The sequence below is a fragment of the Danio rerio genome, chromosome 13, assembly GCF_052040795.2.
Source record: "Danio rerio strain M-AB ecotype USA chromosome 13, GRCz13ab, whole genome shotgun sequence".
Lineage (NCBI taxonomy): Eukaryota > Metazoa > Chordata > Actinopteri > Cypriniformes > Danionidae > Danio > Danio rerio.
Genome location: NC_141033.1, coordinates 25,131,345 through 25,145,802, shown reverse-complemented (window position 1 = coordinate 25,145,802; position 14,458 = coordinate 25,131,345). Strand labels below are relative to the sequence as shown.

The 14,458-nt window shown below is 35.6% G+C and overlaps 1 protein-coding gene and 1 long non-coding RNA gene across 11 annotated transcripts in view; one reads left to right on the top strand and one right to left on the bottom strand.

Annotated features, from left to right (window-relative positions):
- Positions 1 to 14,458, top strand: part of psda (pleckstrin and Sec7 domain containing a) — a 75,221-nt gene that overhangs the window by 56,696 nt on the left and 4,067 nt on the right. For all 9 annotated transcript variants that reach the window (XM_087279199.1, XM_087279197.1, XM_087279203.1 and 6 more), the window contains 5 exons: positions 5,283 to 5,326; positions 11,115 to 11,302; positions 12,459 to 12,529; positions 12,664 to 12,821; positions 13,957 to 14,101. In XM_087279199.1, coding sequence (XP_087135325.1) covers positions 5,283 to 5,326; positions 11,115 to 11,302; positions 12,459 to 12,529; positions 12,664 to 12,821; positions 13,957 to 14,101 — 606 coding nt within the window. The remainder of the gene's footprint in view (positions 1 to 5,282; positions 5,327 to 11,114; positions 11,303 to 12,458; positions 12,530 to 12,663; positions 12,822 to 13,956; positions 14,102 to 14,458) is intronic.
- LOC141377178 (uncharacterized) overlaps positions 1 to 14,458 on the bottom strand; it is a 29,505-nt gene that overhangs the window by 12,138 nt on the left and 2,909 nt on the right. The window contains exons 1-3 of one of the 2 annotated variants that reach the window (XR_015505952.1): positions 13,596 to 14,120; positions 12,781 to 12,836; positions 11,054 to 11,287 (exon numbers count right to left, since the gene is read on the bottom strand). This is a non-coding gene — a long non-coding RNA (uncharacterized LOC141377178). Of the gene's footprint in view, positions 1 to 11,053; positions 11,288 to 12,780; positions 12,837 to 13,595; positions 14,121 to 14,458 lie in introns of those variants that run through there. The other variant, XR_015505953.1, reaches the window with a different exon arrangement.

Sequence of the window (14,458 nt, the reverse complement as noted above, 5' to 3'; positions counted from 1 at the left end):
TTATTGTACCATGAAAGTTGATGGAGCAACCATCCAGCAACCATCATTCTTAAAAAATAACTCATTTTGTGTTCAACAGAAGAAAGAAACTCATAAACGTTTAAAAACACACAAGAAAGAGTAAATGATAAGGTCTTTTTCTTTTTTGTTCTTTCATTCCTTTAAGTAATTACCAGTGAACCACCTGTAGCATAGCTTTGTTTTTAAAGCATTTTTATTAAACTCCTTCAGGCACCATTTATTTTGTATTCCACATATTCCATTGCCAAGGTGTGTTTAGCTTGTCAAAGATGTATTCAGTCTCGCCTGACTCAAGCTTTGGAGTGAAATACTCCAGATGCTTGTGCAATCTCAAATACTGGCATCTCTGTCTGCTCTGATAAACAGATGGAGTTCGTCTTGTGCTCTGACATGAGCAGATAAAGGCTATCTGTGCTCAGCTCACTGGGCTAACTGCCTTGTGACAGTGGCCAAATAAAAGCAGGTCATGTTTGAATAAAGTTAGACACAGACCATGGGATGCCAGTGTCCCAGAGCTGTCTGTGGCAGACAGAGAGAGAGAACAGACTGCAGCAGTGAACACGGTGCCAAAACAAACCCTACCAACCAAACCATTTTACTATCTTTCCACTGCGTTAACATTACCCAGTGACTCGCTTCTGAGTAATTCTTATTGATAACATCAAGTTCACTGTTCACTGGCTGCACCAAATGTGTGAATCTTCCAATTATATTTTGCAACTCGTTTGGCATTAGATAAAGATTATCAGCTTAAGCTTGCAGTCACTGTAAATAAGTGGCTTTCTTTTTGATTTCTTTCGTCTACTACCATAGCTAACTTTCTAATTATTTTTTAAATTAAATATTATTTTTATCGGAGTGTGTTTTATAATGAAACAATTTTTTAAAGCTTTAAATAAAAAATAATATATAATAAGACTATATTTTGCAACCAAATAGTTTAGTCTTTTAGTTTCAATTCTCATCTTTAAGTGTAATTTGTTCTGTAAAATATCTGCGCACTAACTAGCGATTTATAAACTTAATGAAGCACATTTGACAAGAAAATACTTAGTTACTTGCTGTTAAACAATTTTATAAAAATGCTTTTCTGGAATTGGAATTGTAAATAAAACCTATTTGCCTAATGCTAAATCTATTTAAATTTATATTAATATCTACTAAAATACTATTTAATTATGTTTACAACAAAATTTTATATTTTAGCTATTCTTGATCTTCTGTCATTCGACTAACATTTTATGACTCAAAAATGTTTCATAAGTAAACAATTTTCAGTGGTTGTGTTAAACTTATTAATCAAATTACTGCTACATTTAACTAAATATTCCAATTTTTTTATTGACCTTTTTTTTTTGGTTTTTGATCCAATGACAATTTTTCTTTTTTTTCTTTCTTTTTTTTTGATGTTTCTCTTAACTGCAATACCAGATAATTTAATAATTTTTGAATGTTATCATAAATAACTGCACAAAAATATTCAAAGATGATTCTTTGGATTTACTAAAACATTTTAGGTAAGGTGGTTGTAAACAATTTATTTGGGCTGAATTTAAACAAATTACTAATTTTGTTTGTTTAAATTCAGCACATATAAATTGTTTGCAGCAATTTTGCAGAAATCTTTTTTTTTCAGTGTACCCTGTAAAAAGGTTGGGTTCCACACAACTCCTTCATGTTGTCCCAACACAAATTAATTAAGTTAGAGTTTAATTGTTTTTTTTTTTACAAATTTAAGTGGATTGAACATAAAACAATCATTTCCCCCAGAAAACTCCATAATTGTGTTGATTTAGCTCAATTCAGGACAAAGCTATTAAAATATTAGCTGACCCCTCACATACTTTATTTTGTGAGTATAAGTTATTGCTTGCTCATCTATGATACAGGCTGCCTGTGTGCAGATTCAACCAATTTAAGAAATCTTTTTTTCTCTACATCAGACTTTTAAATATGTAATATTTGTGTTGATGATTGAACGTTTTGATTGATTTGTGTTTTTGATGTCTGTTTTTGTTCAGTGCATGCTAGGGATGTAACGGTATCAGAATTTCATGGTACGATAATACCTCGGTATGAATGGCATGATATGGTATTTATTGAATAATTTACAGGAAAAACAAAACTAATGAAAAGACTAGAAAAAAGTGCCAAAAGTGTTTATTTACATACGTGTTATGACATACAAATTAGCCATCTATCTGTAAGTTTCGAAACAGGAACTTCAATTTTTCAATTTTAATAACAAAAAACTATTAAACCACATAAAAAGAAATACATTTTCAATTTAGTATTGTTGAAAACTCATCACATTCAACATTTAATCACTGAAAATTATCATATAACTATAATCTGGTATCTGGGCATGTCCCCTGCAACAGAAAAAAAAACCCTCTCGTTTGGGACTGAGGTTTCTGGGACAGAGAGATATGATTTAGCCAAGGTTGACAGCAGTGGGTAACGTTGTGCATTGTCTTTCCACCACTTGAGAGGACAAGCCATGAGTGAGATAGAGGTCTCTTTATGGTACAAGTCAATGTCTGCATCAATCTAACAAGTGTGCTGTGTTCTGCAGTCCCCATGACTGTTTTTAGTCGTATTCCCCGACTTATATTTCACCACAGTCTGGCAGTGCCTGCATACTGTTTTTTTCTTTGTCTGTCACCTTTTCTCCTTTTTCGTATCTTTTTAAAAAGAAACCGAAATGCTTCCACACATCCAATTTAAAACCCGCTTTAGGTTCGATCATTTCCAGCTCTTATTCTTCCCTGCTACTAGCAACACACTCCACTTCCGCATTACTGGATCTGTAGTGACAACAGATCGCAAAGGATGATGGCCACGCCTAGGCTGATGGAAATTGTAGTTCCCGCTACCTACCGTTCGCTTCATTCGCCTAAGCAAACTTTTCTCAGAAATAAAGTTTTATTGAGTCATGCGCCTACGGTAATATTGAAAAAAATTACTAATGCGGTATGACGGTATTTACAATATTGTTACATCCCTAGTGCATGCAAATGTGGGCCTAGAGGTTAAGGCCTCGTTTACACTAATACGTTTTAGTTTCAAAACGAATAAGTCTTGCCACGGTTACAGCATCCGTCCACACTACGCCGGAGTTTTCGAGCCCTGAAAACGGAGCATTTTGGAAATGCTGGAGAGGCCGTTTTCATTCTAAAACGCTGCTGCTCCGTCTCCCCATTGGGAACAATAAAGTGTAAACAAACAAACAAACATTTTAAAGTAGTTTGAATAAAAGCAAAAAAAAAATATTTTTTTTTAATTGTGTGTACACTGTAAAAAATACACAGTTCCACACAATTCCTTAAGTTAACTTAATCATTTGTATAAATTTAAGTAATTGAACATAAAACCAAGTTGTCCCAAAAAAAAACCTTAAGAATTGTGTTGGTTCAACTCTATATTAGGTAGTTTGAACAAGCTGTATGAAAATATTGACATATTAGTTCTTATAACATACAACAGACTTTTTGTGCCCTGAAAGGGAGACCAGAGTATGGCAATAGCTTGTAAAGCATGTGAAGATATGCACATTCGAGGGTCCTGACAGCTGATTGACATTCACAGGAGGGTGGGCTCATCCAACATTCAAGTTGCGTGATTTGTCAGTCATGCTGGGAGGCGAGTACATCAATTGAATATCAGAGCGCGCGAGAGAGAGAGAGAGAGACTGTGAAGGAGATCGGGCGAGATTGTGAATGCAAGAGAGAAATGGGAGGGTGAGCACTACTCCTCCCTCACAAGATCTCATTCTCACTGCACAGCAGCCCATTTTTATCTGCATCACGGAGGAGGAGAAAGACAGAGCAGAAAAAGAAGAAGAAGAAAGAAACAGAGCTCAGAACTCGGATGCTTAAACCTCTATTGTTGCAACAGCCGTGCATCAAAGCTGGGCTTTGTGGAAGGGGGGAAAAAATCAGGTGTGGAAAATCTGCAAATTGACTGACAGCCGTTAAGAAAGGCGAAGAACGGGATGAAAGACAACTTCCAATACATCTGACGCGGAATAGAGAAGCAACAGGATTGTCTCGTTTCTTAGCTGATCTCCTGCTTCTTCCATCTCTCACACATCTGATGTCTATTTTTCCGTCCCAGAGGGGGGACGTAAGGTGACGTCACACTTTTGGGATGCCAGTTTGAGAGTGGGTGGAAGCCAGACCCTCTCAGTCTGTTCCCCGCATGAGCCTGTGTGTGTGTTTATCTCGTGCATTTGCTTCAACGATGTGCGCGTTCCTCCGTCTGTCCTCCTCTCTCCAATTATCTCCTTCCAGCATCTTGGTCTCCTTAAGCCATCTGCATGACACCTGTGAGCGCGTCAGTAGTGTGCGTTGGTGAACGTGTGTAGGTGTGTGATCAACTCAAGGATGCATACCAGGAAACTACTGCTTGTTGGTTGTAGATCCTCTTGCCTGAACGTCTTTGGTCCTTCAGTTGAAGCAGAAAGTTTGATGCAAAATGGCGTTGGTAGATTTGCAGTGGCCCGTCGATGTTTTTACATGCATAATGAATAGGAACGGATCCATTATGCATGAGTTGGAGTCACTATGGAAGGCCTGATGCCCATGTGACACCCTTAAGGATCTCCCAAAGAGCTTTGCCACTGCCAAAGACTTTGAGTTTGCCACTGTGTCATTTGACGAACTGTGCCATTTTTTTTTCTCGGTCATCGTTCTGGATTCTACTTGTGGAAGAAAGTGAAGTTTAAGTAAACAGTATTTGATTCCAAAGCTTTCTTTTTGGTTTTTTTCTCATCTGCGGATCTTGAATCTACTTAAGTCATGATTGGGGTAAACAGTATTCACTCAACTGGCCGCATTCGCTCTCGCTCACTGTGCTCAGTGCGATGTGGACGGGACTTCAGTGTGATGGACCCATTTCGTTACACCAAAGCGCCTCGTTCACGTTCCTTAAAACCGCTGGCTTTTCCTGATCTGCTTGGGAAAGTTCAGGATGGCCAAAATCACCCACAAACCCGGAAGAAAAAGGCAAAGGTAACTAGTATCATGGAAATTTTAAGAACTGTTTTCCTACTTGCTTCAAATGATGGTTGATTAATTTTTCCATGACGTTTGACACAAAATGCTACATTCAAATAAAGTGGTCCATGGTTCACTTTCAGTTGCTATTTTTAGATGCATCAGTTGGATGTTTGCGAGCATGCATGCATGTTTATACATGCACGTGGCAAAACTGTTGTTGGCATTGTGTGATTTAACACAGTTGTTTTTCTCTTTTAACAGGCTCTCTACAACTCCATCAAAAATGAAAAACTGCAGTGGACAATGTAAGTGTAATGTTTTCCTTAGTGGCTCCCTTTTTTCAAAATATCAAAAATGAGAGCAGCATCCTCATTCAGTGTCATTCATTTAAAAGATTTGAAAATAATTCAATTCCTCTACAAATGTTATTGATTTACAAGTGGTGTAAGCCCAGTGTAGAGTCCTTTAACTGCTTTTTGAAAAACTTTTTAGGTTATAAAAATTAATAGGTTATATAAAAACGAAAAGCATTAGGTTCCATAATCTGGGTATTGTTTATTTTAATTTCCTTCACTGATATAAGCTGTTTATTAGAGATGTGCTTGAAATACTGTGCCAATAAAGCAAACTAAATAATTTTTGAATCTCCTTAAATTGAACCAGGCTATAAAAATACATGATGAATTGATTGTGCAAACTTTTCTTCATCGCTATCATAAGATGCTTTCATAACTGCTGTTTTCTCAACACACATTTTACAATTTAATAAACAAAGTTTATTGATTCTTTAATTGAGAAGAAAGAGCGCAGAACATTTACATATTCATCAAAACTTTGCTCTCAGAAGTGTCTGAATGTTTCTTATAATTAAATACATTTTTTAAAAACAAAAAGAACTTTGTTGTGAGTATTAAGGCTGCACGATATTGAAAAAAACGGACATTGCGATATTTTGTTTTTCTGCTAAATGCATTGCGATATGAATATATAATAGAAGACCTAAATAACTCTACTTGTAAAGAAATCATACATCTGCATAAAACATAATAAACAATTTGTAAGCATAGATGAATACTGCAGTACAAACATAAAAAATATTATTTGTTATGTTCTCTGCGGAGTCTAAGAACATAAATTGAACATTAATCAAATAACATTGTATTGTCTTCATTGTATTAATATTTAAATACAATTTAGTCTTTGTTAAATAGAATTTCTTGGTTTAAATTCTCTTGATATCTCAGTCACAGCTTCTTTTAAACACATCCAAATAATAAATATTTACTCTATTGAGGTTCAAATTGGTGATGACTCCACAAATCATGTTCTGAATGTGGTCCTGCTTATTATAATCACAACTCAACATTGCAGATCTTGCGATATCAATACTAAAACGATATATTGTACAGCCCTAGAGAGTATATTAAAGAAGTAAATCACATTCAATCTCTTGTGCATTTAGTAGAGGTGTCCCAATTAGGTTTTTTTGCCCTCGAGTTGATTTTGAGCATCTACTGATACCCGATACAATACTTCTATAACGCATTAAAAAGAATTTAGAAGAGTGAAGAAACAGATCCAGAATGATCCTTATTTTTTTTTTTTCAATTCACCTTAGTTTAACATTCAACAACTCGGTTAACAAACAGAGCACTTCTGTGAGGGAGCTTGAACAATCAAGTAATAGATAACATCAATTCTTCACTTTTGGACTTTAGTGCAACAGTAAAAATAATATAATATAATATAATATAATATAATATAATATAATATAATATAATATAATATAATATAATATAAAATAATAGAATATAATATAATATAATATAATATAATATAATATAAAAACAAATAGCACCTCAACTTAAAATACCCAGCTGGCAATCCCAAGTTTACATACCTCACAGTTTGCTATGACAATGTTGTCATCATCAACTTTACAATACCTTCAAACCACAGACATACTTTCTGCTTTCTGCTTAAAGCTGCTTTTATGTTCTACTTTGCCGGCATTTAACCAATAGTGTCTCTGCAACAAAGTGATGTCATGCCGCACGTGTTGCTGTTTCTGTGGGAAGTCAAGAAAGAGGTCTAACTCTGCCAACGCATAACTGTAGATGTGTTATAAAATAATATATATTCAACGAATATATTCAAGTCGTGATCAGGAAGTAACTTCTGATCGAGCCTGAAACCACATGATCGAGCATCAATTTCCAATCATGTTCAGGACATCTCTAGCATTTAGTGTGCATGAATGCAAGGACAAGCAAAGAGTTGCTGACAACAGTTCACTTAACATAACCAGTGTCGATTTCTACTCTGCAAACATTTTAAAAGATTGTATAGATGTGATTTCTTTTAGTTGGTTCCAAATATGATTAAGAAATTAATTATTTTTAATGCTCTATAAAACATATCTACCATGCCTTCTACAATGACAGTTTTTTATTACATTTACATTACATTTACATTTAGTCATTTAGCAGACGCTTTTATCCACTTACAAATGGGGACAAGGACGCAATTTACACAACTATAAAAGCAACAATGAATAAGTGCTATAGGCAAGTTTCAGGTCTGTAAAGTCTAAGAAGGAAAGTATTAGTAATTTTTTTGTAATTTAGTAATTTTTTTTTTTAATTACCATTGATGTTTCCATGAAGCATCTTTAACATCCCTTTCATAGCACTAGAAGTGGTTTATAATGCAAGAAAAATCTTCAGCTTATTAAAATGCGCATTAAATAGTATAGAAAAAGAGTTTCTTTTCAGAACCGTTCCACAAAAGGTTCTTAAATGTTATTAGGTTCTTTAATGTTTAAGAAAACCCTCTTTTAAGATTGTATATCCATGTATTTATGACCTGGCCAGATCTGTTTGATGCCCTAAGCCCTTACTTCGGCTTTGGCTCTACAGATTTTGTTTCCATGGTTACTGCAAGTTGCCTCTCCGTAATTACAGGTTGAAATCTTTGACTGGCTAATGCGTAGACTTAAACACAGCCCTTCTTGCATACCACATTCGCTATACTAGAGGGGTTCTGCAGCATCCTTGTTTATGTGTGAAGGAGAAGACACAAGTTATTTTTCTATTCTCTTTCATTCAGTAGGGCTTCTTTCATCTTTATACATCCCAGCATCCCCATGCTCTACCCCTCCACTCTCTGCTTTGCTCTCCCTCCATTTCTCTTCATTGCACTTTCATTTATTTAGCATTGTGTGATTCTCAGCTAAAGGCTATCATTCAGTGTATGAATCAATGCACGTCAGTCATCATTTTTATGTGCCTGCTCCTTCTGCCTCGCTCTCCCATGGCGCTCCATCTTCAGAGCTGGCTCTCTTGGTTACCAGTGTGGAGGCCAGCAGTTACTAAGCAACAGATGAGAGCATTATCATGTGAAGGCAAAGGCGATGTGCTGCTCTCCGTAGCAGTTAGAGAGGCATGTTTAGCGGTCCAGGCCTCAGGGGCTCTGCGGGGTGTCTAACAGCACTCCCTGCGCAGCTGTCACTCAGCTGGATATATGTACTGGAGACTAAAAAAAATATCTGTGCCAAGCAGCAGCGAAGATGCAGTTACAGTTCCTATCAGTGACTGTAAATGCACAATAAAAATGCCTGTTATTGATATTTCACAAAGTACAAAGGTAGGTAACATATGGCACTCCATTTATGTTACCTGCTTACATGTGTGTACTTTCTGGAATATACTGCAAGACATATTTTTTATCATTCAAAATGTGCTGCAGGTGTCACAGGGGCGAAGTAGGTAGCACAATCACCTCAAAAGGTCACTGCTTCGAGCCCTGGCTGGGTCAATTGGCATTTCTGTGTGGAGTTTGTATATTCTCCTTGTGTTCACATGGGTTTCCTCCAATGCTCCGGTTTCCCCCACAGTCTGACGACATGTGCTATAGGTGAATTGAATAAACTAAATTGGCTGTAGTGCAGGCCCAGATTAAGCATTAAGAGGCTCCTGGGCACAACGTCTTGTAGGCCCCTTGCCTAGCCCTAACCCTATAGTTGAACTAAAAAATAAGATTAATATAATATTTTTAAATAAAATTAATCTATAATGTATTGCCTGCATTTTTTAAATAAACGATATACAGTGAGGGATTAAGCCAAAAAACAAAAACAAAAACGAATGAATGAATACATGAACAAACGATATACAGTACATATATCGTCACATATATCGTTTTTTAAAGTCTTATAATGTAAAATACTTAAAAAAGCATCCCATAATTTAAATAAGTTGTCTTTTAATAAGAATATGTAAATAGATCAATTTTGACAAAAATGTCAGATAGAACCTTATAATTCTAAGGCGACGATATGTCTACAAAGATTTAACTTATTTTTAAAGCATTTAAAGCACACTTTGATAAAAAATACTAGTAAAATTTGTGAAAATTTATGAATTTTAATATACTTGTTCAAGTTCACTGAAGCAGTACTAAAAATTATATTGAAGGGTATTTTTAATGTATAACTTCTACAAACTTATAATGCATATGATTTGGATATAACACCTCTCCAATCCAGTTCTATGAGTCCTCCATAAAATACACACTTATTAATGATTCATACTTGTCTTCCTCGTGATGAAGAGTAGGCAAAATCTGTTATCTAGTAGGGAAAAAAAGAAGAAAGTGTTCATCAGATGCTGGATTCGAAACTGGGTTCATGATCGATCGCGTTGCAACATGTTGCCATGTGCTTTACGAACGATGCCACTCACACTGCTGCCTACTGCGCCCTTTGCACATAGCCTAAATAGACACTCCAAAATCTGCTCCCCCCCCCCCCTCCTTGGTTAATCCAGCCCTGCCATAGTGTATCAGTGTGAATGCAAGAGTGTATAGGTATTTCCCAGTGGTGCGTTGCGGCTGGAAAGGCATTCACTGTGTAAAACATATGCTGGGTAAGTTGGCGGTTCATTCCACTGTGGCAACCCCAGAATACTAAAGGGACTAAGCCAAAAAGTAAATGAATGAATGAAATGTGCGGCGATTTATCTGAAAAGGTAACTTGTTTTATAAATTAAGAAACACAGATAAGCAGACGTGTATGGAATCTGTAGCCACAGAAATCTGCAGAAAACACAGCAGAACACCTTGTGTTTAGATTTGTGCGGATTGCTTAGCCCAGAATCCAATCTGTTTATTTACTTATTTAAATGCAAGTGAGCGTGTGTATGCACACATTCAGTATATTCACAATATAATTTGTGAAGTAATATTTCCTGGTTTTAGTGGATGCATTATGTGGGAAACCAACTGTGGCTTTGTTAACCAAATTAAAATTTCATTGCAAAACTTAAAGAACAGTTAAGAAGTTATTTATTTTATTTGTTAGTTTTGCTCTCCAAGATTCTTAAAATCATTCTGCATATCTGCAGATTTTTTTCTTCACACAATTCTGCACATAAATAACAATAAATCAGCAGACTCTATCTGGCTCTGTACATAAGTCAGAATGGTATTGAAGTTGCATTAGTGTACAAGTTTTACTTTATAATTCCATTTATTGGGATTTATACACATTTGGATTGTTGCCAAATGATAGAGGCATTATTTTTCAGGTTTGCTTCAAATAAATCTGTTTAGGGCAGTGTTGGGGAAGCTACTTTAAAACTGTCATCTGACAAGCTACAAGCTACTCGTAATAGGTGTAAGCAGTTAAAGGTATAGTTGACCAAAAATAAAAATGATCTTACACTCAAGTGGCTTCAAACTATTATGACTTTCTTTTAGTATCATTTTCAAAAACATGCACCTAGCAACCTGTTTCCAAAACTTTCCACTTTTACATTGTCAAAAGGCTTTTATCATGCAAATGAACATGTAAAACGTTTGTGAACAGCCACTTATATAGCGACACAACATATCTGCGTTTCTCTCAAAAATGCAGTTTTCTCAATGTGTGACAATCTTATATTTATAAAAATATGTTATGTGGTGCATGTATGTGTGTTTAAAGTAAATAACTAAAGCGGCATTTAAATATTAATATTTAAATTCCATCTTACCTTTTGTGTTGAGAATGCAATCTGTTGTATGTAATATTGCTCTTGTCTATGTGCTGTACAGCGATGAGGAAGAACTGCGGAAGTCTTTCTCTGAGATGGACGGCAGGAAAGACTCTGCATCGCACACTATGAAGCGGATCAGCAGCGGAGGAAACTCTCTGATCAGTGTTGCACAGCAGTCCAGCGCACAGGTCTATAAGAACGGCTTCCTCGTGCGCAAAGTCCATGCTGATCCTGATGGGAAGAAAAGTAAGTCATGTCTCAAATGCATATCATGTGGTGAAGGGTAGCTGATGTCACCATTGACCCTTAAGTTGTTCCAGTCCTTTATCATTTAGATTCTTTGGATAAAATATTTTGATTAAGAATAAGAATTACTTTTCAAAAGAACAAGATTAATGAATTTGATGTTGATTTACTGTTATCTACTTACTATACTTCATAGCCTACTTTTAAGTGTTCTTTCCATAAATACAATTACATGTAACAACAAGTATATGTAACTAGGCAAATTGGACATTTTGGCATACAGTAGGACATGACCGTTTTCAAGGTATACCACGGTTTGAAAAAGTCAAGGTTTTAAAACCGCCAAATTTTCTGTAATACCGTTCCTAAGGAATGTGTAAGATTTGTTATTTACATTTTCTGTTTTTGTTTTTAGGACAACAGTATCTTCAGCAAAAAAGATATGCAAAGATGCGGTTTTAAATTGTATAGAAATCTGTGTTTTTAAAACAAAAAAATGTAATCTATTGTGTTCAAAGGAGACAAATTTGTTGTTTTTTATCCAGAAATGTACAAAGAATTTTAGAGCAGTAATCACAATACCGTGATACCGTGATATTTTGTCCAAGGTAATCATACCATCAAAATCTTATAGCGGCCCATGTCTTTGTTTAACATACATTGTAAAATAAAATGGTATCATATTTTTCGCTATATTGTCCATTTAAATCTCTGTAATCTAAATAATATTATTTAAATAACTACAAAACAAAGTGCAATTAAAGAGTTCACCCCAAAAAATTAATTTATCCAGTATTTATTCACCCTAAACCTTTAGGAGTTTATGAGATATTCTGAAATTTGTTTGACTGTTTAACCATTGACTTTCATAGTATTTGTTTTTTCTATTATGAAAGTCAATAGTTGCTGGTTTCCAACAATTCTCTAAATATCTTCATATGTGTTAAATGAAAGAAGAAAGCTCACACAGGTTTGTGACAATTGGGTAATTAATGACTTTTCAATTTTTGGTGAACCATCCTTTTAAGTAAGAAACAACAAACAAAAGAAAAGAATACTTTTTTATATTTTTTTCATCAGTGTATTTTAATAAATGTGTTATTAATAAAAATATTTATCTTGAACTAATCCATATTTGACTAAATGTTTTTTTTAGCTCCACGAGGTAAAAGAGGGTGGAAAACGTTTTACGCTATCTTAAAAGGACTGATTCTCTACCTACAAAAGGTACATTTCACGTGTTAATTTTTCATTCGGTGTGAATCATACTTGTTTGTGGCTGCCACATAATAATAATATGCATAGATTGTAGTTCAGATGTCAATAATTTATGATTTTCTTCTACTTTGACTGTTTTGCAGGATGAATATCGTCCAGATAAGCAGCTGTCAGATGAAGACTTGAAAAATGCAGTATCAATCCATCATTCTCTAGCCATGCGGGCAGCAGACTATAGCAAGAGACCAAATGTGTTTTACCTGCGTACTGCTGACTGGAGAGTCTTTCTCTTCCAGGCACCGTAAGTCTCATTTAACTAAAAAAAAAAAAAAAAAAAAAAGTTGGCTTTTAGGCTTGCTTTTAATAATAATAATCCCTTACATTTATGCAGCGATTTTCTGGACACTCAAAGCAATTTACACATTGGGCAAACTTGCAAGTGGGCAAATTTGGCCAGGATGCCATGGTTTGACCCCTACTCTTTTTCAAAGGAATCCTGAGATTTTTTAGCAACCACAGAGAGTCAGGACCTCAGTTTAACACCTCATCAGTGCTCACTGAGTCCCCATCAATATGCTAGGGTGTTAGGACCCACACAGACCAAAGGTTGAGCGCACCCTCTCACTACTTCTGGCACCAACCTAGTTTTTCCCATGTGGTCTATCATCAGGTACTGACCGGATTCAGCCCTGCTTAGCTTTAGTGGGCGACCACATAAGAGTTGCAAAGAGCTAGCTGCGCTTTTTGTGTTTTGGCTTTTTCATTTATGCACCTAAATCTCTTTTCCTAAATCTAAGCAGCTAATAATAGTTTTTTGCATAGCATTTAAAAAAAATATATATTTTTGATCAAATAAATGCAGCCTTCGTTGACTTTGTACAAAAAAAAAATTCAAAAGTTTATTAGTCTTTTTGATTTGTGTCTTATTAATTATTATTTAAGTGACCCCTGATAAATCAGGGACTAAGCTGAAGGAAAATAAATGAATAATTATTCATTATTACACCCCAGGGGTAGTTAGTCTATATAAACAGGAAAGAACACACTGACTGGCTGTCAAAACAAGGACATATACCTGAGGTGACCCAGTGCTGCGTCTGGTTGTTGATTACATGCAGGGCTGGTAACGGCCTTGTCAAAGAGTTCTCATCTCAGATGAATGACTCCACGTGTATCTCCCAAGAGACCGGATCCTTCTCAGCTATTCTGTCTGTCCCAGATACACATACTAAAACTCTCTCCCTCTCATTCTGCTCCATCTGTTCCACTCCAACTCCTCTGCTAACAACTGCCTGCTAATTGCCCACTTTTCCAGGCTGTGCAATAAACAGAAAGTGCAGTTTCTTTGAGCCAAGAAAACTGAGACATCATTTTTTTCCTTCGTCTGAAGGAAAAGGATTCTCTTATTTTGACCTGTGCCTGCCTTTTAACCCTAGGAACGCAGAGCAAATGCAGTCCTGGATTACTCGCATCAACACGGTGGCAGCCATGTTTTCTGCACCTCCATTCCCAGCAGCCATCGGCTCCCAAAAGAAGTTTAGCCGTCCTCTTCTGCCGGGCTCAAACACCAAGCTCTCACAGGTAACACAGATTTCTCTGACTTCAGAAAAAGAAATGTATTATATGTAGACTGGTAATAAAAAATGAATAGCATGGTGTGACTGCTAAAATGAATTAAAAGAACATACTCCAAAATCCTTTTAAGGCTTGTGGCATTGTAGAAAAGAAGATTAGGTTGTTTACTGTTACTTCATGAATGCACAAAATTTGTTTGGAAAATAGAGACAGCAATGTGACATTGGAAAGAAATGTAATGTGCTCAAAACTTAAGTGAGTGCTTATACAGTAATTTGGGTTTAGAACAATAATCTCACAACTTTTTAATCTGCTGATTGAATGGTCAATCAAAATCCCTGGTTTAAGATAAAAAAATGTTTT